The sequence below is a fragment of the Seriola dumerili genome, unplaced genomic scaffold, assembly GCF_002260705.1.
Source record: "Seriola dumerili isolate Sdu_G_001 unplaced genomic scaffold, Sdu_1.0 BDQW01000716.1, whole genome shotgun sequence".
In the NCBI taxonomy this organism is placed as follows: domain Eukaryota; kingdom Metazoa; phylum Chordata; class Actinopteri; order Carangiformes; family Carangidae; genus Seriola; species Seriola dumerili.
Genome location: NW_019174971.1, coordinates 457143 through 484156, shown reverse-complemented (window position 1 = coordinate 484156; position 27014 = coordinate 457143). Strand labels below are relative to the sequence as shown.

The following is a 27014-nucleotide window of genomic DNA, read 5'->3' as shown; positions in this document are numbered from 1 at the left end:
GAGAGAGAGAGAGAGAGCGGGGGAGGCGGAGGAGGAGGAGAGGAAATCCCTTGTTTCATCCACCCACCTCTCCTCCAGCGAGTACTCTGCTCGAATAGGTAAAGCCATCCAGAGCAGCGGCTGCTCACTTCCTCCCTGACCATATTAGGCAAAGGCTTCCGCTCAGTTGCCATGGCAGCACGCAGTTACCTCGCAGCCCGTGGCAACTGTCTCAGCCACAGTCACACAGAGACATGGATGCAAACATTCTCTTACACACACATACACACACACACACACACACACACACGCACGCACGCAAGCACGCAAGCACACACACACACACACACACACACATAGTGCTAACGATGTTAACCCATACCTGCCTCCGCCTACTCGCAAACAAAAATACTACAGGACGAGCAGAGACAGAAAGAAAAGGGCTGAATAAAACCAAGGACTTCACACACATACACAGCTACAACACATTACTGGCTGTGTTACTGGCTGCCGCCTACACAAACAACTACACTACAGCTCCTGTGCAGGCCCCGCTGTGGCTTATAGGCCTAATTAATTACCAGTTTATTTGAAGTTCAGATCTGTGGCCTCTTCTATCCAACAGCTCATAATATATCATATAACAATAATGACAATACCATGGACAACTTGATGAACAACCAACAGAATCTGGGGAGTTAAGAAAACAATGGAAATCATAATTAGAGGTTCAAAGTGTGTGAGAGTGTGGACGAAAGGATGGAAAAGATGGAAAATGAGCATAAAAAAAACCTGACGAAACGCATTGCCTCCACTCCTCACCTTGTTGAGGTGGAGCTGCTGCTGCTGGAACTGCTGCTTGTGCTTCTCCAGGAACTGCTGGTGCTGCTGCTGGACCACCAGCTGCTGCAGGGCCAGGGCCTGGGCATGAGCCTGGGCGGCACTCCCCTGGGGCAACGGGGCCGACTGGGTCCTCCCCAGGGGCCGGTGCTGCCGCTGCAGCTTGGCCATGGATGCTGCCGACGACATGGAAAGGCCGCTTACACCTGGGACACGAACAAGAGGAGGTGAAACCCAAAACCACAGAGGAGATATTTGTCTGGGCAAGACCTCAGTTCCCAAGAAAACAAGAACAGTTCATTGTTACAGTCTGACAGGTTTGCTTTATGTTGTTTGTTCAGTTAAGACACAAAGACATTCATATTCCTAACTGTATTATCAGGCTCTACTTTGTACTTTACAGTGACATGGTGTGTTGTTCTTGGGTTGAAGCTTGGGATTTTTAATATGTTTTCATTCATTTAAGAATTAATTTTCCATTTCCTGCTTTTTCTTATAGAATCATACTTTCCCTCTAAAGAAGACATCTTTTACTAGATCTGCTATGTTAAGGGTCTGATCCCCATAATGCCCAATGACCATCTAACAACTTCCCTTCCTTCCTTCCTTGCAAGCTTAGTTATATTTGCATGAGGTACAGTCAGGCTCAACAGTGCCACTTTAGCTCTTCAAGCTGTTTAGGAAAAGCTATGGTGAACTATGGCAAGTGTTTGAATGATGATGTGTCTCCAAGCTCCAGAACCTTAAGAACGACTATTTAGACTAGGTGTCATAGTGATTCATGGTTGCGTGACTACAGGGTCTATTTTGGTGGCTAGTTTAGGGGAAATATGACAGCTTTTCCAGAACAGCCGCCATGTTTTTTCCAGATTAAAAGTCAGAAGCAGAGAGGAAAGGTTCGTGTTGCTCATGTCTGAATGAAGGGGGGTTTAAAATGCAGGACACCTGAGTAAGACCTTCAAGCTAAATTCCTAAAATATAAGATAAATATATGATGCACACACATCAACACATGGATTCCTAATTTCACTCTTATGGGTGTTGGACCTAAGATTAGTTAGCAGATGTATTTGTGAACCAAATAAAAGCTACCATCTGTGCTGCCATACTGCGATTCTTCTATTGTGATGATACAAGCCAGAAGAAGTGAACAGTGCGTTTGCAGTGCACCATCCGGATGACAAAAGTAGGAAAACAGACCCGAGTCCAGCCCGGGAAATGATCTGAGAAGCTTGATTACTGTGCAAACACCAGAGAAAATGATTACCAGAGTGTTTTCAAACTGCCTCCGAAAAGCCTGCTGATGCACAGCAACCACATGGCACAGTGGAGATAGAAATAGTTAGAAAAGTAGGAGCTGAAACTTTGTGGTAACTGGATATGGAGAGGTTTTCATTGATGGCTAAAAACACGACTTTCTCTTATCTGGACTGAGAAGTAATTTATTGCATCTGGGTTGTAAAAATTCACTCTCTGCTCCCGGCCTGTGTGTGGGCATGCACATGTCCTTGTCTGTACGTTTTTGTGTGCGGACACACACACACACACACACGCACACATACATGCTTCTGTATTTGCGTCACTGCCCATTCACTGCTAATGTCCTGCTGAAAATAGCAGCAATGTTGTAGCCAGTGAATGAGCCGATGGGAAAGGGCGCACAATGCTGCCATGTCACACTCTCTCAAGCATACGCTGTCATATGAAAGGAGCTCATTAGTTTGAGCTAATGAATGGACGTCTGTCAGTGTGAGGCACATAGTGTACCACGGACACACATCTCTGTGAGTATGCTGATGGCTTTCTTTATGTGCGTGCCGCCAGAGAATGTCAGGAGCAAAATGAATAATTTTACTTTTAGTCACTGTTACATTTGATTTGCTGTCCACTAATAGAGACACCTTTGTCACCATTAATCACTGCTAACTTCAGTGAAACTTTACTACTCTCACCTGTCACCAGGGGGCTCTGTGCCGGGCTCTGCTCCATGAGCACCATGTGCTGGAGCAGCGGACTGTGCGCGCCATGTCCGCCTGTTCCGGCCCCTGCCTCAGTCAGGTAAGGCGACAGGTGGCCACCAGAAAGGAAGGGGGGGCTGAGGGAGAGGGCTGGCTGAAGGCCTCCATCCTGCTGGGCCGAGGTCACCTGGCAAGAAAAGAGAGAGTGAATATGAGGCTATTTTTGAATAAATTGTCACAGACAACACTTATAGCTTGACAATAGTTTCCTCCTTACATTGGAAGCAGCGGTGGCCGTGGCAGTGGCGGGCAGCCCCAGGGTGATGTTGGGTAAGGATGGTGAAGTGTAGAGGGACAGCTGGTTAACGGAGCCCCGCTCGGCGCCACTGCACAGCCTCTGGGCCAAAGACGCCTGGGAAGCACATTGAAATGATTTAAAAACTTCAGCACACGCGTAAACACTACGAAAGCATACATCCATGCATGGGGAAAAACAGTTGGCGGTTTATATCGTCACAGCTACAAGCTTCCTCCACACTGCCTGAGTGCCCTTAATGGCTGCCACAAATAACATCTCACCAGCTCCTCAGCTGCTCTCCTCCTCTGCCGACCCATCATCTGAACATCCGTCACTCATAGCCTTTGTACGCGCTTCAGGCTGCTAAGTTTAAAAAGCCAATAACTAGCACCTGTAGCCCAGCATTCACACAAAAGAGCACAGCTACTCTGGCAGTAAAAGGCTGCATAATTTATTGATAGTTTTGTAGGTTATGTGCAAGAGTGGTAATGCATACTTCCTCAGTTATAATGATTCATCTCATACAAAGCCTTTCTGTGTGTCTGTGAAAGTTTTATGCTAAAAATGTTAAGTTATATTTAGTGTTCGCAAAAAAAGTCCCAGCTTTAGGGTTAGAGAGATACACTGTAGAACTGCCTTTATTAGAATAATTAAAATCAAAATTAACGAATAATCTGTATAAATTGCACAAAACACTTGAGCTTAGTAGCTCTGTGTGTGAGTGTGTTACCTCTGTGTTGTTGGAGACTGACACAGTGATGCCGTTCTCATTGGGGATGTTGTTGGAGCTGTTATTTGGGGAGCTAGGGCCTGAGCCGGGAGCGCTGCTACACGCAGAGTCTGAAACACGCACACACACAAATCAAATACACACAGTCACAAGGAAATACAGCAGCCTAAAATAAAAAACAAAACTCTGAACACCGGGTGGTTGCGTGTCTCTTACCTGCCATGTCGAGCGAGCGTTTCTTGGCGGTGGTGATGGGGCTGTCTCGACGCCGCAGCAGCGGACTGCTCCTCCGCTCGCTCACCTTCTGCTTCAGCCGGGAGCGCAGCTTCAGGTTGGGCTCCGAGGCTGAAAGGAGGAGAGAGACGGACCATAAATAACTGATTCATTCATCAAAAATAGCTACATTGTGGCACTTCATTCTTTTCCCAATCTAGTATGGCATTTCTAACACTGTTTATGCATCATTTGATCTATTTACATGCACCGCCTGGTATTTTTAAGTCTAGAAAGTCAGTGTGGGGCCTTTTTCAAACAGGAAAAGCATCTGCATCACTGGAAACTAAATTACATCATTTTTCATGTTGTCATTTATTCAAATACTCCTCTCCCTCCTCTTGTTGCAGCCCGGGAAAGGTCAAAAACCGCTTTGTTAATTGAAGGAACAAATGAATAAATGTTGATGTTTTTAGTCAGTTTGGACCTTGAACAGTGCTTCATTAAAGTATTAAACTAACATCTTCATCCGTTTCTATGACTTCAAACTGGGCGTTTTTTGTTCTTCGTGCCAACTCCAGCTCAAACGCCAGAACCCCTGTCAGCGTCTGCGATGCGAAACAGATAACTGGCGGCTGTGCAGCTTTGGACAAATCAATGCAAAGGGTGGGAGAGTTACCTGAGCTACAGTCTCACAGGCTTTTGGCTTAAAGTGGGAGCTGTTCACATTGATCTGTCATTCCTGCCTCCTATTCAGATGATTTCTGAACGAGCCAAATACTGATCCATTTTCCCAAAGACATTGCGGCTAAAAAGCAATTAGCTCTAATTTAGGAGCCATGTCTGATTGCATAAAGGCCTTTTGGTCTTTTGTGTTTGCTGTCACAGACTTGTGAATGGAGACAGGGAGAGGGGAACAGCATGTCACCTTGGCTCTGGCCATAGAGGCTAATGCTCTGTTTACTTTGCCCTGCCAATCAGCAGCCTTGGATAATTTCACTATTCATTATCCAATTTTTAATCATCAAAGGAGAGCTAAATCCAAATGTGGAACACAACTTACCATGATTATGACACAACCAGATTAAACTGCTACTCCATCGCTTTTATTTGAAAACCGAAGGTGCAGGGACAAATACTGAAAATCCACTTTCCCCGGAGAAATCCTTTTAGGAAACAATCATCAAAAATGAACTTGTTCCCATAAAGTGTCAGTTATAAATAAACGTGTGGAATAGAGTGAAGTGTGAACTACAAAGTGTGATGGTAAAGTAGCACAAAGTGGGAGGGAGAGCTCAGTCCAGATGGAGGCAAACCAGTTAATGTTGAGTTTGTGGAGCCAATTTATTTCTAATCAGGATTTCTGAAGTTCCCTGTCCCTGAATTAGATTGTTAGATATTTGGAAACAAACAAAAAAAACAGGGTATAATGGAGAGTATCTACCCCAAAAAATAACTAACTAACTAAATATTTGGTTAATTGAGTTAAGACCAGGATCTAACTTTATGACATCTGTTTTAACATATAAAATCATTATGCCATAAAATGTGTAATTTTCTCTAAAAAAGGAACTACAAAAACAAAGGTAAAAACCACAGCACTCCAGAGCTAGCCTCAGCTAAAGCTAATTTACCGACTTTTCCCAACCTGTTTCTTGTTATTGAAAAATCAATTTTAATGCTCCAACATTTAATTGAGTTTTATTATACCACATTAATGAGGCAGGAACTAAATCTAATCTTAATGGAGAAAACCATAAGGTCCAAACAGCCTGAAAAAAACATAAAATGTCAAGCGTCAAGGTTTTCAAACTTACACACACTTTTAGCTAAGTAACCTTCAAACCCCTTTTTTCTCAGCTTCTTCACTCTTTATGTAGTTACTGCTGTCTGCTTTTGTGAAATGATGCTTTGGGGTTTTAACATAAAAAATTAAAGACTTTTTTTGTTTGAGAAATAATACCTTATTGGCTATCTCTCCACTCTGTGCGTAGGATAAAAGCTGAGGCTACCTTCATGAAGGTGAGCCAGTGCCAAATGTCCTCTGTGGCAAACCTTCTTTTTAAGGATGACAAGAGATTCCTTCAGTCTGGCTTTAGAAAGTGATTTTGTTTAAACACTTAGACATGAGGGAAAAATCTTAATTATGCATTTCCAGTCATGATCAAGTCTGATTACAACAATGACGATTTGAAATGATGTATCAAAACATAAAAAGCCATGACACATCGTTTGCAGCTTCGAAGACTCATGACAGGACTTGTTTTCTCAGAATCTGATCGGAGGACAGGAAGGAATACTAAGCAAAAGCACAGTCATTAGCCTGTTGAAGCAGTAATTAGGTTTTTGGTTCTTACAGAGTGAAAGCAAATTTAAAAAGGTGAACGATCCAGTATGACAGGATTCAGAATAATAACAATAAATCGTCAAAGGCAGGTAGAATCAATGGAGAAAATGTCAATACCTGTGAGAAGAGGTTTTCCCTGCTCTTTGAGAAAACAACACAATCTATTTGTAAATTATACCTAGTGCTAAAAAGCCTTAACATGAGCCAGTCAGTTTTACTACTACTACAACTACTGCATAAAAAATTAAAGGTTCTGTTTTACATGTTAGGGAAGAATGAGTACATGCAATCACACATGATATCAATGCACAAATGGTGCATTGTTGCCCTGTTAAAATGGGCCTCAGATCGGAGGTAAAAAGGCTGTGTATTCAGCGAGTGGCATCCTGTATTCAGACAGCAACACGGTGCTTTCTATTCATGAGCGATCAGCACAGTCTGGTTATCAACTGTACTGTACACTACCAGTCTGCCTATGTGCCATTGTATCCATGTGAAGGACGGGCTGCCCCAGTTAGGCCACAAAAACACTCATTTGCTCACCAGTGAAAAGACAGGAACAGTATGCCTTGCTCTGCCCCTATCAAAGAGCACAGTGACGCACAGGGCCTCAAACTTTCCCACCCCTCAAGAACATGTGCCACACAAGGCACACTCTATGTTCATGTGATGCTTTGTCACCCCTAAATTTGTTCATGGCTAAAGGCTCCCATTTGGCTGATGCTTGGGTTTTCAGGAGGCATTTCTTGTCACACAACTCGTATTACAAAGTATCATAAGGAAATGTGAGTTATAAGTAGAGCCCGACCAATATGATTTTTGGGGCCGATACCGATACCAATATTAGGGAGTAAAAAAATTCCTATATCTAGTTATAAGCAATGTCTAATCGCTACACTGTTGCTGTTACCACAGTTACCATGGTAACCACAGTAACCAAGACTGAAATCTTGAGGATTACCACTTTAAGACCTACACACTATCTGTCATAAACATTCAGCTTTATGCTGTTGTCACATTGGTTACATTTTGCAGTGGCTGAGCGTATCAGCTGCACTAAGTTTCTAAAACGTAAAAAGGGGAGATGGGATATGCATAAAAGAGTGCTGTTGCTACCTTTGACTGTTGCTGGGAGCCCTGGGTGCCAGTCGTCTACTTTATGGCCAGGCGGTGATATAAAAGGGCCTCTAACCTCTCCCGAGCTGGCATTACCATAAGTAAACCCCGCAAAGCACGTCATCGCTGTGGGCAAATATCAGGGTGGCACAGGTCCCCTCCTCTCTCTGCAGTCGAGCACAATCCCCAGCCTTATAGAAATCAAGAGACGAACTGACACTCCAGGGACGATCATTTCACTCCCTGCCATCTTCCCGCCTTTTTTCTTGTCTAACGTGAGGCAGGTTTTTTGGGAGCGCTGCATCACTTGTGCCATTTGCTGGATTAAGCTGAAATCCTGCTTGTCAGCCCTCATTTTCTGTGCTCTCATCTTCCATTTCTCTGCTTTTGAAAAGAAACCGACACTCCCTCCATCCTTCATCTCAAGTAAAAAAAAGTGTTTTGAGGTCTTTTAAATTGTCAGCAAAGCCACCCAAAGTTTCTCCACTAACCTTTCTCTCTCCATCTCCCTCCACTTCATCCTTCATACCTCATCATTTCTCCTTTCCTCCTCTTCCCCTATTTCTCCTCCTTTCTTTCTCTCTCCCTCCCTCCTTCTTCTTCTTCTTCTGCTCTCCCAGGGTGGAATGTGGCTGTGTGGGCCAGTGTCAACTGTGGTCTATCTGCTGTCGTATCCAGCAGCCCGAAGGCTCAGAGTCAACAGGGCTGGAGCGCTGGCTGTAGCCGCCTGCCGCCGCACTAAGTGAATAATTGGACTGTAAGACGACCGCCGCTTCACAGCTACACCACCGCACACACCACTCACACTTTACACACACACGCAAAGATGTACACATACACACACCTGACGAAAAGACACTGCAAACAGCTGGTTTTACTCTGTGAGGGCTTCTGTTTTGAGCAGTGAAGCCTGAAAACATTAGATTGTAGACCACGAGGAAACTATTTTTCCACTGGTGCATTCTGTATAGTCTCAGCACTTGTGATGACTTTTGAAAAGGTTTGTCACCCACTAAAAAGAAACTCTCCCCATTTCTAAAAACCTTGGATCTCCTCTGTGTAGTAGTACAGCTATTACTTGAAGTGCAAGTGGTTCTGTGTTCAAGTGCAGTCCATTAATAACCTTTATTTGAATAGCACTTTTGCAAAAAAAAGTTTACAAAGTGCTTTAGAACAAGAAGAACATAATAAACCACACATACTGTAGTTAATAACATGAGTTATTTGAGAAATTTGAGGCAATCGTTGCAAGGGTGGCCAAAATTGGATGAAATGTGCTTGAATTTCGAAGAAGTTGTGATTACCCTGCCTAGTTGAAACAGGTCAGTTGAATTCTTGGAAAGTATTACAGATAATGAGTACAGATGGCTGAATATGTTGGTAAGTAAAGTTTGGGTCAAAAACTACCCAAAAATCTATGGCCTGTTGTTGAGGTGTACACATAGCTGGACCAGAAATTGGTTGAATGTGCCAGCTGTGTTTTGTATGAGCTGAAAGAGGTCAATTAATTTCTTGGAAAGTAGTCTGGAGTTGACAGATTTGTTATGTCACTAAAATGTTTTGTGAAATTTAAATTCAGGACAAAAATCCCCACAAGATTTTTGGCCTTCTGTTTGCAGTGTACGTCCAGTTGGACCAGAGCCTGCAAAACATGTTTCCCATTTACACCAGTAAACTACTGCCTTGATGTCAGCAAGGTTATGAGTGAGTACACAGAGGAGAGGTCTGATGGGTTTATTGTGTGCCTCATCATCATTACAGTGAAAAGAAATATTGCTGTTGTGAATTTCTTGACCCAGAGGTAGCACATAAATTGAAAACAATAAAGGGCGAAGAATTGAGCCCTGGGGAACCCCAAAACTAATTGTTGCAACTGACGTAGCCCTCAAGTAAGATCTGTCAGAGCCACTTAGTTTTAATATGCAATTATTAAACAAATTAAAGGTAGCAGAAAGGTCCAAATATCTTGGCAATCTTAAACAAGCTGAAACCGTAAAGATTCTGAGCTGCCTGCTCTAAATCTTGGCTAAAAAACATAATTTTGTAAATATTAAGACTGTAAGCATGAAGCACAGGTTTCCTCAGACATTGCTGAACGACAGCTGATTCAAAACAACCCCTGAGGTGAAGAAACTATTAAAATCTAATAAAACATCAGGTGTTAAAATGGTAAAAAACCTCTCTCACTCTATTGAACTCTCATTCTGTTGAACTCTCGAACCACCTACGCTCAGATGCTCTCTAACACTCTCATGTGGGGGATGCTGGGAGACCTTGACAGCCTAATGTGGATGTGATTAATGGTGCAGAGCTCTGATGCCATCTAAATTATGCTCGACGTGAGTCTGCATAGCAGCTACTGGACGTTACAGGTCCAAAATGTGTGTGTGTGTGTGTGTGTGTGTGTGTGTGTGTGTGTGTGTGTGTTTAATCCTCTCTAAATGTGAGCCTGCACAGGAGCACATAGACAAAGTCTGAACTGCCAAAACTAAGTGTGTAAGCATGTGTGTGAAAGTGTGTGTGTGTGTGTGATATACCAGTTTTTCGCAGCGGGAAGTCATCCCGGGGGTTGTAGACGCCCAGCACAGGGTGGTTGTAGGTGGACACACCAGTCTGTGGAGGCGAGCTCTGGTCCAGAGAGCTGTGCTGGGTTTTGCTATAGAACAAACACACACAGAATCATGTGAAACAAGGCCAAACACTGTGGACATGTGACAGAATGAATAATCCCAACAAAGTAACAAACTTCATGGCTGTCATAGATCTGTATGATTAAAGCATCGTGCAAATGCCCTGGCAAGGCTGCAGACATGTGCTGCCATCTGTTCACTGCCTACAGAATAAGGTGGTGTTTGTAGGCAAAGTTAAGCCGAGCTGGCTTCGACCCAAATGCATGTTCCTGACAACCGGATGTACACATGCTCATCTCTTCCAAAAGTGAGGGGGCTGAGAGTCCGGCAAGTGGAGAAAATTTACATTATGGAGAGAAAGGCACAGAAAAGGAGGGAGACGGGATATAGAAGGAGACGCTGTGTATCACTGAGCTGTTTAAAGTCAACACTTGTGGGTGTTTCACTGGGTCACACATCTAGATTATGTAACATTATTTATTTGGTTGTGTGTTTGCATTTTATGGTTTTGGTGCTCTTATTGTGTCAAAATGAAACATAACCATGCAGAACATAATTTGGAAATTATGTCCAGCACTCAGCTACAGTGTTCAAATATTTTAGGGTTGTGTAAGATGATGTTACAAACCAGCATATTCACTCATGTACTGTACAGTTCTGCACAGGTACTTGTACTTAACTTCTACTCTACTACATATCAGAGGGTAATACTGTTTTTTTTCCTCTACTACATTTATCCGACAGCTATAATCACAAGTTAATTTTTCATATGAAAAGTTGACAAATCTTTAGAGAGTCAGAGAGAATACATTTAAAAAGAAGTGGAAAAAATGGAACATTTATATGAGACATGACACCAACCAAATGAATGCCTGATTAAAATAGTTGCATGAATACTAAAATATTTCCAGACAACGCCACTGTTATTTATTTTTATGTTCTGTTTATATGTGAACACATTGCATTTCGAAATAAGATTTAGGACTCAGTTACAGATAAAAATGGCTTCATGACACTGGCGTTTTGCATGTTAAACTGCCAAACCACCTACAACAAAAATGATGGTCACATATTAATACATCTGTAATTATAATAGTAGAATATACAGTATACCGTTTAACACAATTTGTTTCTGTACTTTTACTTTTTACGTTTTAAGTAATATTTTGAATGTAGGACTTTTACTTTAAATGATTATTTTTGTTTGTTCATTAAAAAACTGCAAAAGCGGACATTTCAATTTGCATAATGAATTCTTAGGTTTGCAAGACTGTGTTTCCAGTCATGTGTAGTATACACGGTTACTCACAGACAATGAATGCATGTGATGGGCGGCTATCACAGCAAAGAGGAAATAGCAAGTGTACACACCTGCAAAGGGCTCCAGAGATGCTACAATAAACATTCAAGGCCAGGCCTTCAGTGTAAGAGCCCCTATCATCAGGTTCCAATATCCTGCCCTCACGTGTATGTGTGTGAGCGTGCACGTGTAGTCCCATCTTTGTTTTACAGCCCTGCTCGTTCCATCTCTCAGTCAGGCTCATATAGTGTGGCAGGTGAGGGAGTGGAGAAGCTTACTGATAGATTAAGAAACAGTCCAATACATTATTCATCTGCTGTCAGAGAGAGATTTACCCTCCAAATTTATATTTATATTATATTTAACTGCCAGGGTTGACATTGATTTTTCCATGTGAGACAGGTGATGATGTCAAAACATGCCATGAGGCCTCTGCTTTACTGTATAACTGTGAACGCCAGGTAGATCCATATGCGTCTATTCTGCTTGTCTGACTCTAAGCAGCAACTGTTCCTCACCGGTACCAGTAGGGAGCATCATTGGGGAGGCCTCCTTGGTTGAGGCTCCGCTGGGCCAGGGCCTTCTTCTTGTTCAGGACAAACTCCTGGAGACGCATCTTCACCTCGGTGCTGGCTACGGCACCTGATGGAGAAATGTAAGAAGAAGATTTTTATATTGAGATTGAGGAGAATAGAGACAGAAAATTGGAGGAAAAGTGACTCCGCTTTTGACTACATTTGATATGTAATAAGCTGAGTGAAATATTTAAAATTACAATCACAAATTGGCCACATCAACTGATTATTAAGACCTTGTATAAAGTCTGCGCTGGAGTGTAAAAAATAGGCCAAGTTATCATGGAGAGTTGGCACATGTTATCTTGCAGTCTGCGGCAAAGATTAAAATGTCTTGCCACAATTATACCAAGCAAGATTTATTTTTATCTCAACATTCAGTTTCCCCATTTTATTTTTTCTTTAAGTTTGAAACAAATCCTCCTGTTCCCCTCTGTGTGACTCTGTCTGTTTATCATATCCTGTTTATATTTGCCTTGTTCCAACAATTCATTGTGGTTATATGATGTTCAAATAGAAATCTTCTAGATTATCATTTTATATATATTTATCCCCCAAAACACTCACTTGACATGTTTGGTTTTTTAATAAATACTTGCTTCCCAAAAATAGTTTCGATTTCCAGTCAGTTTGGCTGCACTGAATGGATTTGTAACGACTGACCCACAAGCAGTTCAGTCAGGTTTAAGAGGTTTTTAATAACTTGGGAGAAACAGTTTTTGAGGCATTTTTTCCTTTATAACACAGTAGAGAGCAGAGAGCTTACAGGACATGAAAGCAGAGAGCTATGGGATGATAAGTCCCTGTCCGGATTCAAAATTTAAGATTACATGTTAAACGTCTTAAACCCCTGGGCCACCAGCTTGACCCAGTGTGCTCTCACTTTACCATAATATTGCTTGAGACGACTAATTATAAAAATCGGAACAGAAATGACTTGAAAATAAGAGCTTCAGTCCATTTAAAGTTGATTTGTTGAATCACAAGTCTTCTTGTGTCTTCCAATCTTAGCTAAGTACCGCTCATGATGATGTCCCCTCCTGGAGCATGAACGATTAGTCGATTAACCAATTAGTCGACTGGCAGAAAATCAATCTGCAACCACTTTGACCAAATATCCAGTTTTTTCCCATTTTATACAATTGTATAAAAAGAAGGAAGTAGGAAAAAGAAATGAAAATGTTGCAAAATGCTGAGAAGATTGAAGGCACACATGTACACATGAGAGCAAACACACTGAGCAACCCCTCTCTCCCTCTCTCGCACACATTCACTGGACGCACAAGGATGCCGCCTCAATCTGTAACCACTTTCCATATAGTGTGTAAACTGCTCTCAAGGACTCCTGTCCACTCTCTTTCAATGAACTGTTGAGAGACATCCAGCAGGCAGCGGTAATAACTCGGCTTAGCCGCCGCCAAGGCCACCGGCTAATACAACTCACCACAGTAAATACACAGGTTCTCCAAGTAAAATGGAAATACACAGACATGCAAACACACACAGACATACACTTTTGCATGCACAGAAACACACTGTGAATGGAGTGGTTCAGTTCAACCCTGGCACATGATACCAAACAGACTGATTGTCAACACGGGAAACTGATTTTTCATCATCGGCAGTGTTAGGGGGGTCCCCAAAAATATTCACATGAAGAAGCAGTTTCAGGTGTAAAAATCTGATGTTTAACAGTCGAGGTGTAATTTACAAGTTTTCATGAAAGAAAATATGTTATACCTTCAGTTAAGTGAGAAAAAAGCAGGTTTGAGCTGCTCCTAATGAAAGATATCTCTTATCCCATCTTGAAACTTACTCTCTTGTCCCCTCTCCTTGTTCTTCAGCAGCTGCAGTTTCTGCTCCCTCTGCTGTTTCTCCAGCTCCTGCTCCAGACGGTGGTTCTCCATCTTCCTCTGGTGCTCAAGCAGCTCCTGCTGGTGCTTCAACGCCAGCAGCTCCTGTTGCTGCTGTGAGGAGGAAAAACATCAGGATCACGTCAGTAAGAAGTCGCCATCTGATGCTCGTAGAGGCTTAGCTCATCCTTGAGCAGCTATTTTACATCCCACTCCTGGTCTGATTCAGTCACCATCAGGAATAATTAAGTCCAACAGGTGTTTGAAATAATAAAAAAAAAACCTTTGCAATACAATAAGAACCTTAGGCCACAAGCTTAAGCTTTTAACTAAATATAAACACTTTAACTGGGGATGAGGCTTTAGCTAGACACATAATCCAATTTACTCACTTCCTCATCACTCCAGAAAAGATAGCGATGAGCATCCGTTAAACGCTTCAAATGTAAAAATCTTCCTTCCTCAGGCCTTTATACCAAAGAAACACACTGATGTTTTGTCCTGTTACCAAAAGGTCAAAAATAAAATCCAGATAAAAGCCTAAATATGCTCACAAAAACCTTTTGGTTCCATTGAAGTGTCCTTGAATGAGACTCAGAACTCAGAGCATCAACTAAATGCTACAAACGCCCAGTGAAACACGCTTTCACCTTCTTTGGAGCCTTAATGCATTTTGAGGACCTAAGGCACCAAATCAAGAGGACCGATTACTCTTTAATGTCTCTGTAATATACAATAAATAGGCAAGCTGTCTGTGCTTGCACTCAGCCAGCCACATAATGACCTCTCTCTGACGTGCCAAGGAATCGACACTCTGCCCTCCTCTCCCCCTCATCATCGCACCCCCAATGGCAATATTTGATCAGTTACCGTAACTGCATGTAATCAACTTCTAAACGCTCAGTAGCTGGGACATGCACTCGTGTTGACCAGGAGAATCAAATGTTTGAGACAGTGTGTATAAATTAGTGGCTGAAGGTGAGAGGAAGGTGAGGCGTGAGAAAAGCACCATCGGCTCTGTGGCTGGCCTGCTTCCAGCATGAAGCCTCCATCCTTTTGCCTTTCAATCAAGGTTAGGGATCTGGGATTGAGTGGGTGGGAAGGCTCAAAGTAACCTCCATACCCACATACACACACACCCAAAACCCCTGTGGCTCGACAGACCAGAGATCTACACACAAACTTTCCCTTTTTCCTTTTGACTAATGCTCTCAAGAGCATCAGGATATCTCTCACTCTCTGAGTTTCCTGTTGTTAACACGCAAAAAATGTGTGTGTGTGTGTGTGTGTGTGTGTGTGTGTGTGTGTGTGTAGACATCTGTATGTGTGGAATGTGTGCACGCAGTTGTGTGTGTTGCTGCCCCTAATGTGGAATCAAACTGGGCAAGTGTGTGACAGTGTGTTTGCTGACATTTGAGAGGATGTGTATGTTTTAATGCCTCTAAAACTACTCTCTGTGTGTGTGTGTGTGTCTGTGTGTGTGTGTGTGTGTGTGTCTGTGTGTGTGTGTGTGTGTGTGTCTGTGTGTGTGTGTCTGTGTGTGTGTGTGTACACAGGGGCTGTGAATGGGGCTGATTGAGGCCGGGCCTCCCTGCTCAGGCTGTGCGTCACTGGCCTCCACCTGAGTGGTCCTGCAGCCCCACCACAGGCCAGACGGCACTGCGGACAGCATCCCTCATCCCTCAGCATCACAACATGACCCAACAGCAGCAGCAACAACGATCTCACAAGAGGAAAAGCAGCAAAGAACAATGAGTCCATTAATACTGTTTACCTGCAGGAGTGTGGTGAGATGTGTCAGACCTGAAGCATCCGCAATTATTTCCTGTATAGATTTTGATTTACGACAGATGCTCTTAAGTGGTGATAACAGACGTGTCAAACAAACAGCCTGAGGCAGGGTGGAACGACGAGAAAATAGAAAGACAGGAAGAGAAAGGAAGACACGAAAGGAGCAAAGACAGAAAGGAAGAGATGAAAAAAGGAAGAAAAGAAAATAGAAAGACAAGAGGACACTGAAAAAGAAAGATAGAAAGAAAGAAAGAGCCTAAACTCTCTTTTATTCTAAGTTCTGAAAAAAGAAGTAGTTCAGCTGTGTGTTATAATTCACATTACAGCAGTAACACAGGAAAAAAGAACAAACAGTGGAATATTTTTATACGACATCTCAGCCCCACAGGAACGCTGCGCTGCTCTCATGGGCCCCGATGTATTAAAGCTTCAGAGTGTGGGCGTGCTGATCTAGATTCACTTTGTATTTCCAGGTCACTACGATATGGTCATGTGATCCGAGCTTGATCTGTTATATGTCACGTACTGTTCGTCACGTAAAAGACTCAAAGTGCCCTTTTTTGTTTATTTTCTGAAAAGCAAATACTATCCACTGTTCATGCGTTTTCCTTCTTCTTCTGAACATACACTATGTGTACCTCCATGCTCATATATAAAGTGAGGCTGGTGCATATGGGTTGAGTTATGCAACACACCAGCAGTGCTACAAAAGTTTGTCTTTAACACTTTTTTTTCCGACTCTAAACAAATCCTTATACTGTTTTTATCCATCCTTGAAGTGAATGAAGCCAAAGTGGCTCTCTGCTCAGAATAAAGCAATGTGAAGCTGATGGAGCTGCTCTCTGTCTGTAAATTCAGTCTGTTAATGAAGGATCCTGTGGCAGGAGAAATTAAGAGCTTCGCCTGCTTTGTTTAGTAAAATTTTAAATAGGTTTGGGAGACAAGTCTGCTGCTGGGCTGATTATAGATTCTTGTCTCTTGGAGGACTTAAATAAAAAAGTACTCTTGTTCTTTTGCACAGCTTTGATTGTATTTGTTTATTTACATGTTCCGGCTGCAGCTTTAATTAAAATTTAATTGATGATGCTCTTTTGTCTTGATAGTAGAGGCCAAATATATTTGAGGAGGCTGATCACAGGAATAATTTGAGTTGCAATGGGAACTCCATTAAAAAAGTAAGCTTTTTGAACCCTTCAGAATAATAAGTGATATACCTTAATGTGTTCCTGGAGCTGGGCCTCATGCTGGCGGGACAGCTGCTCGTGCTGCCGCTGGAACTCTGCGATGAGGATCTGCCGCTGGATCTGCTGCTTCTGTTTCAGGGCCAGTAGCTCCTGCTGCAGCTGTTGCTCGCGCACCGAGGCCGCCACCACGCCCCCGCCGGCCTGGCCCGTACCTCCGAGCGGGCCTGGCGACTGATGACCGGGCGGGGAGAGCGAGGACACCTGCTGCTGCTGCTGTTGTTGCTGGTGATGGTCCACGCGCAGGTCCATGGGGATGGCGGCTGGAGGGAGACGCAGGGGCAGCGCCGAGTTGATGTCCACTGAGAAAGAGGAAGAAAGACACGTTTGAATGGGGGTTTCAAACACACAGGACAGTTTGGGGAAGACACAACACAGCTTTTTTAAAATACTCAAGGACACATAACAGACAACATTCTTTTTGATAATTTAGTAACTTTAGTAACTTTGTAATTTGATGTTAATGTTTTTCATTCAGTCACCTGCTGAACAAAGAGTTAGGCCTCCTATGTTAAGCTTCATTTAGATGTAAAATCAAGGATGAAAACACAGTGTAAGGCCTCAAGGAAATCACTGCAACACACGTGTGCATCATCCTCCAAGGCACACTGGTGCTTGCACAGTTAGTACAACTGCAAGGGGCTGAAAGGAATTAAATCAAAGCTCTTCAAACTGTTATTTAATGTGTGTACCTGCTCAGTAGTACAGAATTGGGCTTTAAAAAAAAGTTTCTGTAGCTCTTCTGTAATTTTAGTGAGGGACCTACAACACTGCACATCTATAGCATGTAGATATGTCTGAAATGACTAGTTGAAAATGTGCTTAGAGTTGGGTAAAACCTGCTATTAAAACTTAACCAATAGGCTAACCTAAACCATAAACAGTGATATCAGAGTGATAAATCAAATTAGCAGAGTTTCATTTATATTTATCAGACATTTATAGCTTTGTGTAAGATGATATACGCCTGTAATTGAGAAGTATTGATTGTTATTTGACCAGAAGTCCCAAACAAAAGGTCTAAATCTTTAATATGTGTCAAAAGTAATCAATTTGTACTCTGTATTAGCTGATACTTAAAGGCAGCAAGTCCCCATGTTGGTGAGCATCTTTGCTCTTTGAGCTTTTTTCAGTAGCTAACCCTGACCTCTGACCTCCTGAACATTGATGTCTTTTTTTCTCATCTCCTCCGTATACACCATAAATAAATTAAAAAAAACCTGCTGCATACATTCTACCTATGACTGATGCTGCAGTTACACATGAAGCCCGGCAACAGCTGACAAAGATTGCATTGACATGGCGAGGTGCAGGCCTCGAGCCGGGCCAGCCACCCACAAATCACTGCACAGGAAGCCTTCCAATCACGCGGCTTCCTCCCCATTAAATCTGAATAAATAGGAGTCGATTGGCTGATTATTTACCTACATGTTTACAGAGAGCGCGGCAAGAGCCAGAGATACTTGCCTGGAACTTTGTGTTAATAAAGAGGCAAACACACCACCACTCTGCACACTTAATAACAGGGTTACAGAGCCACAAACAAACGCACAGATACGCCTGTGCAGCCACTTGCATGAGGAAATACATTGCGAGTATTATCCAGTGGCAAATTTACACTTGGGCTGCACCGGTTTCAAGCGCGGACGCCTAAAACCCAGAGAGAGATTTCTCATGATTATTTTTAGGTTGTCACAGTTGCACTCAAGCCTTTAACAAAAATCTGAAAAAACCTTCAAGAAGACTCCGATGACCATAAATACACTGCTCAGGCCCACTATGAATAACTTACTTGAGGGGTGTCAGACAAGAAACAGACACATCTCGCTTGCTAGAAGCATCATTATGGGAATATTACTGATATATTTTCATTTCCACTCCAACTTCGAGACGGGAACCTAATTTCCTGCATTTGTCGGGGCCACAAAACAGACGCACTCTCTCCAGATTTGATCTACAACACATCACCCTCTCAGACGTGCCACGTTTTTGAAAAGTAAAGCCGTAAAGCATTCATAGAAGATCCTTTAAATGAATTGCAGACATAAGCTTGGAAAGAGCTTTTCTTCTTCTTCTTCTGCACATCATTCTTTGTGCAGACTAACAGCAGCCACGTTATCACTTATTGTTTGGCATCTTTAAAAACTCCACTTCCTCTTTTGTGTTTTCGTGCGGCAGGTGAAACGCACCCCCGCAGCTACAGTCATCAACGCCACGGGAGAACAGGGCAACAACATGCAACAGGTCCTTATGGACTGCCGTCATGTGTGGGATGACAACAACATATGAGTCAGTAATCTGCTTACAAGCCATTCAAAGTGGAAATTAGTCTATTTGTTTCAACCCGCAGGACGTGAGGCTTCGTTCATCCCCCTTTTCCCCTCAGTCTCCTTTCTTCAGCTGTCAATTTTCCCTCAGAGAAAAGGAGCTACAAGATTTTTGCCAATTTTTGAATCTGCCTAACAAGGTTCTCGATATTTAATTAAATGCAGCAACACCCTCGTTTTCTGGGTTTTTTTGGGCATTCTCTGGCCCTTGTTCATTTCAGAGAAGCGACTGTGAATCAGTTTGTAGAGAAAGTTTGCATTCGCATCAGGGAATTTTCAGGAACAGCACGCCGGATCTGAAAACAATCAAAACTTCTTATTTACAATGATGTTTTGGTTTTTGGAAGTTGCTTAACTTTTTCTTGACAAAAAGTTCTTGTAGTTATGTCACGATTTTATCTGGACGTGTGCAAGTCACTGAGATCCTGAGTCAATGTCTTCCTGACTATTAAGGTCTCTTGGCTAAAGGCTGAAACTGAAAGCAGCAAGGACTCCATATTAAGTCTTCAGGTTCAGTTGCAAGCTGACGTCAAAGGTAAACATGCATTGTGACTGGTGACGTCCAGGTAATAAAAGGCCTAATTTTTGATATTTTTTAAATATTTTTTTCTTATCTAATCTTAGTTTTAACTACAATAGGAGCAAGTTAATTTTGATATAAGAAGAGTATTAGACGAGGAAAGAAGGACAGGACAGGAGAGACGTGATTATAACTGAAAACTGCACTTGTCAAAGCATTGCGGCTCCAATCTTGGCTAATGCAAATCCATAACTCATACACACAAACGCGTGCACACACTCTTCGTACAAAATGTTCCTCCACAGATATTGAGTCCCTGACACAAACGCAAATGCAAACAACCTCACACACTTATTGATAGTGACGCACACAAATGCACAAAACACACCTCATATGGCATCTCTGTCACACCGGCAGCGCTAATTGCTCACCACACAAAAGAGGGATACACAGAGAGAGAGAGAGAGAGAGAGAGGGAGAGAGAGGGGTGGGAATCGGTGCTGTCGTTACCCATCAGTGCTCTCCTCCTCCTCCTCTTCCTCTTTTCAGCAGCCTCCTCTCCTCCTTATCACTGCACCTCCTCCTCCTCCTTTCAGTCTGTTCCAGGGAATGACAGCACGCTCCCTTTCTTGTTCATCGGACTTCTCTTCTTGCTCTCCACCTCCGTCACTTTTGGCTCTTCGTTCATCCCCTCGCCTGTTTTAACCTGATGGGCGTCTCTCTCCTTGCTCTCTCTCTCTCTCTCTCTCTACTCCTTTCTCTCTCCTCCCCTCGTCCCTCGTTTGCCCAGTGGTGACATCACAGGGCAGTCTCAGGCATGCAGCCTGTTTATTCTGCAGCCCTCTGCTTTTCCAGGAACCAACGTCACACACGCACACACACACACAGAGCACACTCTCTCACTCGCTCTGTCTCTCTCTCTCCTTACCCTCTCTGCTCTTTTCCCCGCTCGACCTGCTTTCCTTGCTTCTAAGGCCAAGGAAAACCCTCCACGCCGGTTTGTAGTGCTTCAAATGTCTCTGCCTCCCTCTCCAACTCACTTGCAGACGTCCCATTCGGCTGCATGCCCCCCCCCATCCTCCTCTACTTACAGCATAATAACCACCTCTCTCTTTCTCTCTCTGTCTCTCTCTCGTGCAGTTTAATACTGTGTGCTCAAATTCCTGGCCTGGAATTTGCCAGCATCTCCCAAACAAATAAAACCACAAAATGCTTTCAGGTGAAGCCGAGTAAGGACTTTCCCCACAGGGAGGCTCCCCAGATATTTACATTCTGGAAGCATCATGATAAAATAAGGCATCACTATTAAGGATAATTGTTTGTTATTGTTTCTTTCTTTATTCATTGTTGTCTATCTCTGTATTGTGCAGGCCTCTTAATTGGACATTTTGTTGCTTGTAACTCATAGAAGTTCTGTTTCATTGTATATATGCGTGTGTACATGCATGTGCACAGGAGGTTTCTACATTTTTTCTTTTTATTGTCTGTGATTATTGTCTGCTGATTTGAACTCTTCTGTTCATTTTGTTTGTTTTTTATTGCATTCTTTTTGTATTTTGCTAAATCATGTCGTCTTTATTAGTTTTTTTTTCCTTTTCTCAAATTCTCCTGTCACATCTGTTTTATTTATATTATCTGGTTTTATGCTGTTGTATATGTGTGTGTAAATAAGAAAACAAAAAAACTTCTTTAAAAAATCCTGTAAACATCTAAAATTACAAATCTTTTTCTGCACAAATTTCAATAAAGTTTTGTATCTTTTGGATTTTGGATCTATATCAGGTTACAGCTGAAATAGCTAGTTGTGTCATTCATTAGTTGATTGACATTTATCAAAAGTGAGAATTTGATGTGATTTACCTTGTCCGAAATGACAGTAAACTGAACATCTTTGGTTCTGGACTGCTGGTTGGACACATTTCAGCATCTGAACATTTCACTTATGTGACATTTTGAGACATTTTCTGACCAAACATAATTAGGAGATTAATCAATAATGAAAATATTCACCAGTTGCAGCCCTAAACGGGTCACGCTCAAGTACAGTTGCAGTACAGTTCAGAAGAAACCCATAACTGAACAGAAAATTGCGTGGAGGTGCACAGGAGTTTATGGCCAATGAGACACCCATCAGACTAACGTGGCGGCCACTGGACTAAGATAAACTCTGATATCAGCATATCTTTGTATACAAGCAGTGACGTCAAACACGTACCTCAGTTTACTGATGTGCGACTGATAGAAGACAATATGGGGGCACTCGGAGAAAAGCAAAACAAAGACCAACGTGCCGTCTCGGGCGACAGCGGAGGAGCTTCCAGGATTCTTACACAACTGACAACTTTACCTGGATCAGCACGTATTTGACAAGAGCAAGGACTTCATTCCAATTCGAGTGGTGTTTTATCTAAATAAAGTTTCCTTCAGCATCTGATTCAGCGCAGCCTTCAGTGGAGAGCATTTCTTTCCCTGTTCTCTTTTATTCTTTGAGCATTTACAGTTTCCTTAAGGGTCCCATTTTGTAGAAAGTGTGTGCCTTTCCATGTGTTCTTTGATTATAAAGCAGGTCTAGGTTCTATACTAATACTCTGAAAGTATCAAAGTGCTCAGTCCACAGAGAAATGCACACAGACTGTATTCAGAAAACTGAGCCTTCAGGCGAGCCATCAGGACTTCTGTAACTTTGTGATGTCACAACAAAGAAGTCATCGCTCTCAGCCATGCTCCAAGCCCGGCCCACCTGGACCTTGCAGGATTTGGTTTCTCTGAGTATTTACCTGAAATCTACTATATTTTTATTTGATCACTCAGAAAACACATATACATCTTCTTATGGATCTTTTGTTGACTGTGCTTTCATGGCCATTACTACAGGTTATTCCACTCTTTGGAACTATTTTTCTCTCCTTAAACTCCACCTCTGAACTGATTCACCACCTTCCCTTTCAGCAGGTTCCTGTTCTCTCTACCCTTCATTCTCCTTCTTCTTGTCCTATCCCTCGGCCCTTCTCGGCGTCCTTCCCCGCTCGGTAGCTCCCTCCCACCTTTCTTCCCTCCATCTCCCCGCAACAAATCACAATCTGTTTACATCCCCTCGGGCACCCTCAACAACTCTTCTGGCTCCAATTGCAGATCTATTTATACCAGACAATGCAGAGGGCTGGCGTCTCTGATTTGAGACTCAGTTCACAGAGTGTATATCCCACGATCTGACTGCCTGAGCTCCACACTAGTTAGGCTTAATAGATGTCATACTGAGCCGAGCAGAGCCGAGCAGAGCCGTTTAGAGCGGCCTCAGTAAAATGTGGCAGAAATCTTTTTTTTTTTTTTTTCTTTAAACCACGCAAAGAGACGACAAAGAAGAGGAGATATTCTGTAAAGGGTTTCACAGTGAATTTAGCAGCAGGGCGAGATGAGAGGCAACAAGTAGCACATCTGTTGATAGCGGAAAAAAGCTGCAGTCGGCTTTCTGATTGGTCTCTGAGGGTGTGTTGGGTGAACATCAGCGTACCTTACGTTCTCCCGCTGACTCGCTCAGCTGCTCTGAATTAGAGTTTTGCCTCCATGGAAGCTCAAACTCTTGGAGACGATAAGAACCTTCTCGGTTATAGGCTAAGCAAAGACTGATTGTGATCTCGCTCCAAAATGGCACCATGACCTCTTTAAAAAGAAAAAAAAAAAAACAAGACATAGCTCTGACAGGGGAAGTAAAGGAACAGGGTGGGTGTGACAGAGGGACGTGTCGAGGTGCAGCGAGTCCTGTTCTGCCAAAAGCAAGCTCTGGCTTGTCGCGGTCTCAATGACGTCATACAACGGTCTGCAGCATCGCAGCTTAAGGGGAAGGAGATGGGTGAACGTGAGACAGAGACATAACACATGAGACACAGAGGGGGACGACGTGTGAAGGTTGAGGTGCAGTACGTGCATCTCAGCCTCTGGACCAGGACTTGTGTCACGTGTCACTGCCTGGGTCAACCCTGGTGTCAAGGATAAAGAACACTTTTGCAGTGATCAGACCCATAAATACAAATCTGTTCATTTAATTAATAATAATAATAGTTTAGTAGAATAATTAAGATTAAAAATGGCAACACAAATAGTGCCTACATGTGTAACATAAAAGCTGGATCAACTGTATCAACATATTATTTCTTTACTTTTATTTTGTAATTTTGTAATATGTCGTTGTTGTAGGAGTTATTTTTGAGGGAGCAGAAATCATTTTAAATATTTTTTTGATAGATAAAAATTCAATGAAAAGAATTACTTATTTATTTTCTCAAGAAAGAAAATAGTTTAAAACTTTCAAAATATCCAATTAACAATGACATAGAAGCAGAAGAAATTATTTTCAAAAAGTAGATAAAACAGCAAATCCTCATATCTGAAAGACTACTGATGTTTTCCATATATGTTTTCTGTTTGTTTCTTGTTGTCTCATTATCGTTAAATCTGCCAACCATTTTTTCTCCAACAATCGATTAATCATTTGGTCAGAAAATAGTGAAAAATTCCTGTCGAGATTTCCTAAAGGCCGCACGACATGTTGAAATTACTTGATGTGTCAAAATACTCACTTTATGCATACATAAGAAAAGGAAACAGGAAGTCCTCATAGATAAGAAGCCAGAACCAGAGAATGACTTAAACCATTATTCAATTAACAGAATAGCTGCTGATTAATTTTCTGTCTAACAGATTTATTGCTTCAGCTCTAATTTCAGCTTCTGTCATAAAGTGAAATTATTGGTTAAAAGATTCATAACAAAAGTTCAACGTGTCCAAAAATCAGAGTCATTGTAAACCAGCCGTGCTGCTTTGAGTGAAACCAAACTCAGGTGTTTTCTTTGAGTCATGTAACTTGACCGGCAGGTGCAGCAACCACTGCTTTGCATCCTTAAGAAAAAAAAAGCACTCCTAGTGTCTGCTTTAGTGCGTCCACCAGCATCTGATTACACTGAGGTTAGACGACAAAGCTTTCAGGACTTTAACAAAGTAACAACACCATTTCACATTTTCTATGAGGAAAATACTCTGTAGTGGAGGGATTGCAACTGAGTGCAGTACAAATGCTCTTAGACAGGTGCACTTTCCTCATCCTGCGAGCGGCAGATCCAAAACGGCGCGGGTCACACACACACGCTACCAACGTGGAGGCCCCGCCGGCAGCTCCGTATCCAAGACAACAGATTTCGAGAATATGTGATGAAGTCACTCCAGTGAATTTCAATATTTTATCAGCCTAGCCGGAGGCACGCGGAAAATAACCCCAACAACAACATGAAAGAACGTGTGAAGCCTGTGAAGGTTTAGGACAAGAGAGAAATGTTTTGGGTCAAAGTGAAGATAAAACTTTGTTGTTTTTCTTCAGCAACAGGCTGGCTGAGCTTACTGCTGTGTTTAACAGCACCTACCTGCTTCCTGCTGCTCTGTGAAATCATACAAATCTGCAGAGCAGCATAGGGAGTAAATTATGAATCAGCCTTTTACTATTTTCATTATTTTTTAAAGGAGAAAATCCAAATTGTTCTCTGTGGTATAAAATGAACAGTTTAAGCTTCCCAATTATGGAATCAGATAATGCATTATGCATATATTACTTCAGACTCATGCTCCTTCACATTACCTCATCTCCATCAGCCCCTTTCATTTCTATACTCTCGCCTCCCTCTGTGCTGCTTCATCTCTGCCCCTTCCTCTTCCTCTTTCCCTATGATTTGTATCTTTATTTTCACTGGAGGTAGAGGAAGCTGTTGTAAATACAGTACAGAACTTGGTGGTGTTTTTGATTATGTTCTAACACAGGAGACAATACTTGCAGCAGGTGGGAATTCAGAGGCAAAAACCTACAAGAGGGAACTAAAAAAAAAGAAAAAAGGTGGCTCTGATTTGTTTTGGGACCGTTAAACTGTGTCAGGAACTTGCAGCGAACACATCACCGAGACGCACAGTAGCTCGTTCTGCTGGATATTTTTGGAAGCTGTTTCTCTTGAGACATCCGACAACAGTTTCACACAAGCTCACAAACAGAGCGTCTACATTCACGGCGCTGGGTTCCCATTCAACAAAATGGCACTGTGAGATAAGTGCACAAATGGAACGCACGGAAGCAAGCATGGACTCCTCTCAAGACTTCTATCAACTATCAATTACATAAACCATGTTTGTGAGTAACAACTGTCAAAATGCTGCTGCTGCAAAAGAACAGATGACTGATCTTTAAAGTGAGGTCATTGCAAAAACAATTTAATTATAATTGAATGCCAACCTAACACATCCAAGGAAGAACACCTATGCATGCAAAGTCGCACAGGATGTGGTTAATAGTGAAATCACGTAGGTGCACACACACACACACACACACACACACACACACACACACACACACACACACACACAGGCTTTGGTTTAGAGAAGCTCATGCAAACACACACCACACACACACACAAACAAACACACACACACACACATACAGAGACCAACCTGTTGGGATGTGGTTGAGAGCCGATGTCTTCAGAACCTCCAGCGGCTGCTCCTTTCCCAGGATCCCCTCTGTGGGAGAGAGAGAACACTCCGCTTCAAATATGGTCCGCAACATTGAGACAGGCTTCCAGCAACAAACCTGCTAACCAGGCAGTTAAGACCACAGTCCAAGAAAGAGCGGGCTTCAGGTCATCTGCACAGCAGCGAGCGCATGCCGCGGCGCCGCTACTGCCACCTGAGCAACTGCCTGGTCCATGACTGTGATTTTGCGGAGATGCTTGGCTGCGGTGGTGCTCTAACATACGCTTGGAATCGGAGGGATGCCGAGGGAGCAGCCTTCATCAGCTCGTGTGTGCTTGTGTGTGAGTTCAGTGTGCGAGAAGAGGGATGTTGGGGCTCGACTGATACTGCCTGTGCTCAGCATAGCAAATGTGGCTGGCAGCAGCGGCAGAGAGGGATGGTGGGGTGGGGAGGTGCGGGAGGAGAGGGGGGTAGCGGAGAGGAGGAGAGGGAGGGAGGGAGAGAGGTAAAAATAGCTCACCCTTTTGTGTATAACAGCACATGCGGAGCACGCACACGCACACACACACACACACACACACACACACACACACACACACACAACGCGCACACATGCAGACACAAAGACACAGTGGTGTTGCTGCACTCCTCTCCTGTGTGCGTGCGTGTGCGTGTTTGTGTGTGTGTATGCATGCATGTCCGTGGGTGTGTGTGTGCAAGTGTGTAGGCTGTAATTATAGTGGCAACATGAAAAGGCTTTTGTAGCTGCCGAGCCCTGGGAAGACATGGCTA

At 42.9% G+C, this 27014-nt stretch overlaps 1 protein-coding gene across 1 annotated transcript in view; it reads right to left on the bottom strand.

Annotated features, from left to right (window-relative positions):
* Positions 1-27014, bottom strand: part of LOC111236691 (histone deacetylase 4-like) — a 51945-nt gene that overhangs the window by 12233 nt on the left and 12698 nt on the right. Inside the window, exons 2-11 of the mRNA XM_022765515.1 lie at positions 26202-26270; positions 16845-17173; positions 13803-13953; positions 11930-12053; positions 10019-10137; positions 4022-4150; positions 3806-3915; positions 3055-3189; positions 2772-2964; positions 802-1025 (exon numbers count right to left, since the gene is read on the bottom strand). Of these exons, the coding sequence (XP_022621236.1) occupies positions 802-1025; positions 2772-2964; positions 3055-3189; positions 3806-3915; positions 4022-4150; positions 10019-10137; positions 11930-12053; positions 13803-13953; positions 16845-17173; positions 26202-26270 (1583 nt within the window). The remainder of the gene's footprint in view (positions 1-801; positions 1026-2771; positions 2965-3054; positions 3190-3805; positions 3916-4021; positions 4151-10018; positions 10138-11929; positions 12054-13802; positions 13954-16844; positions 17174-26201; positions 26271-27014) is intronic.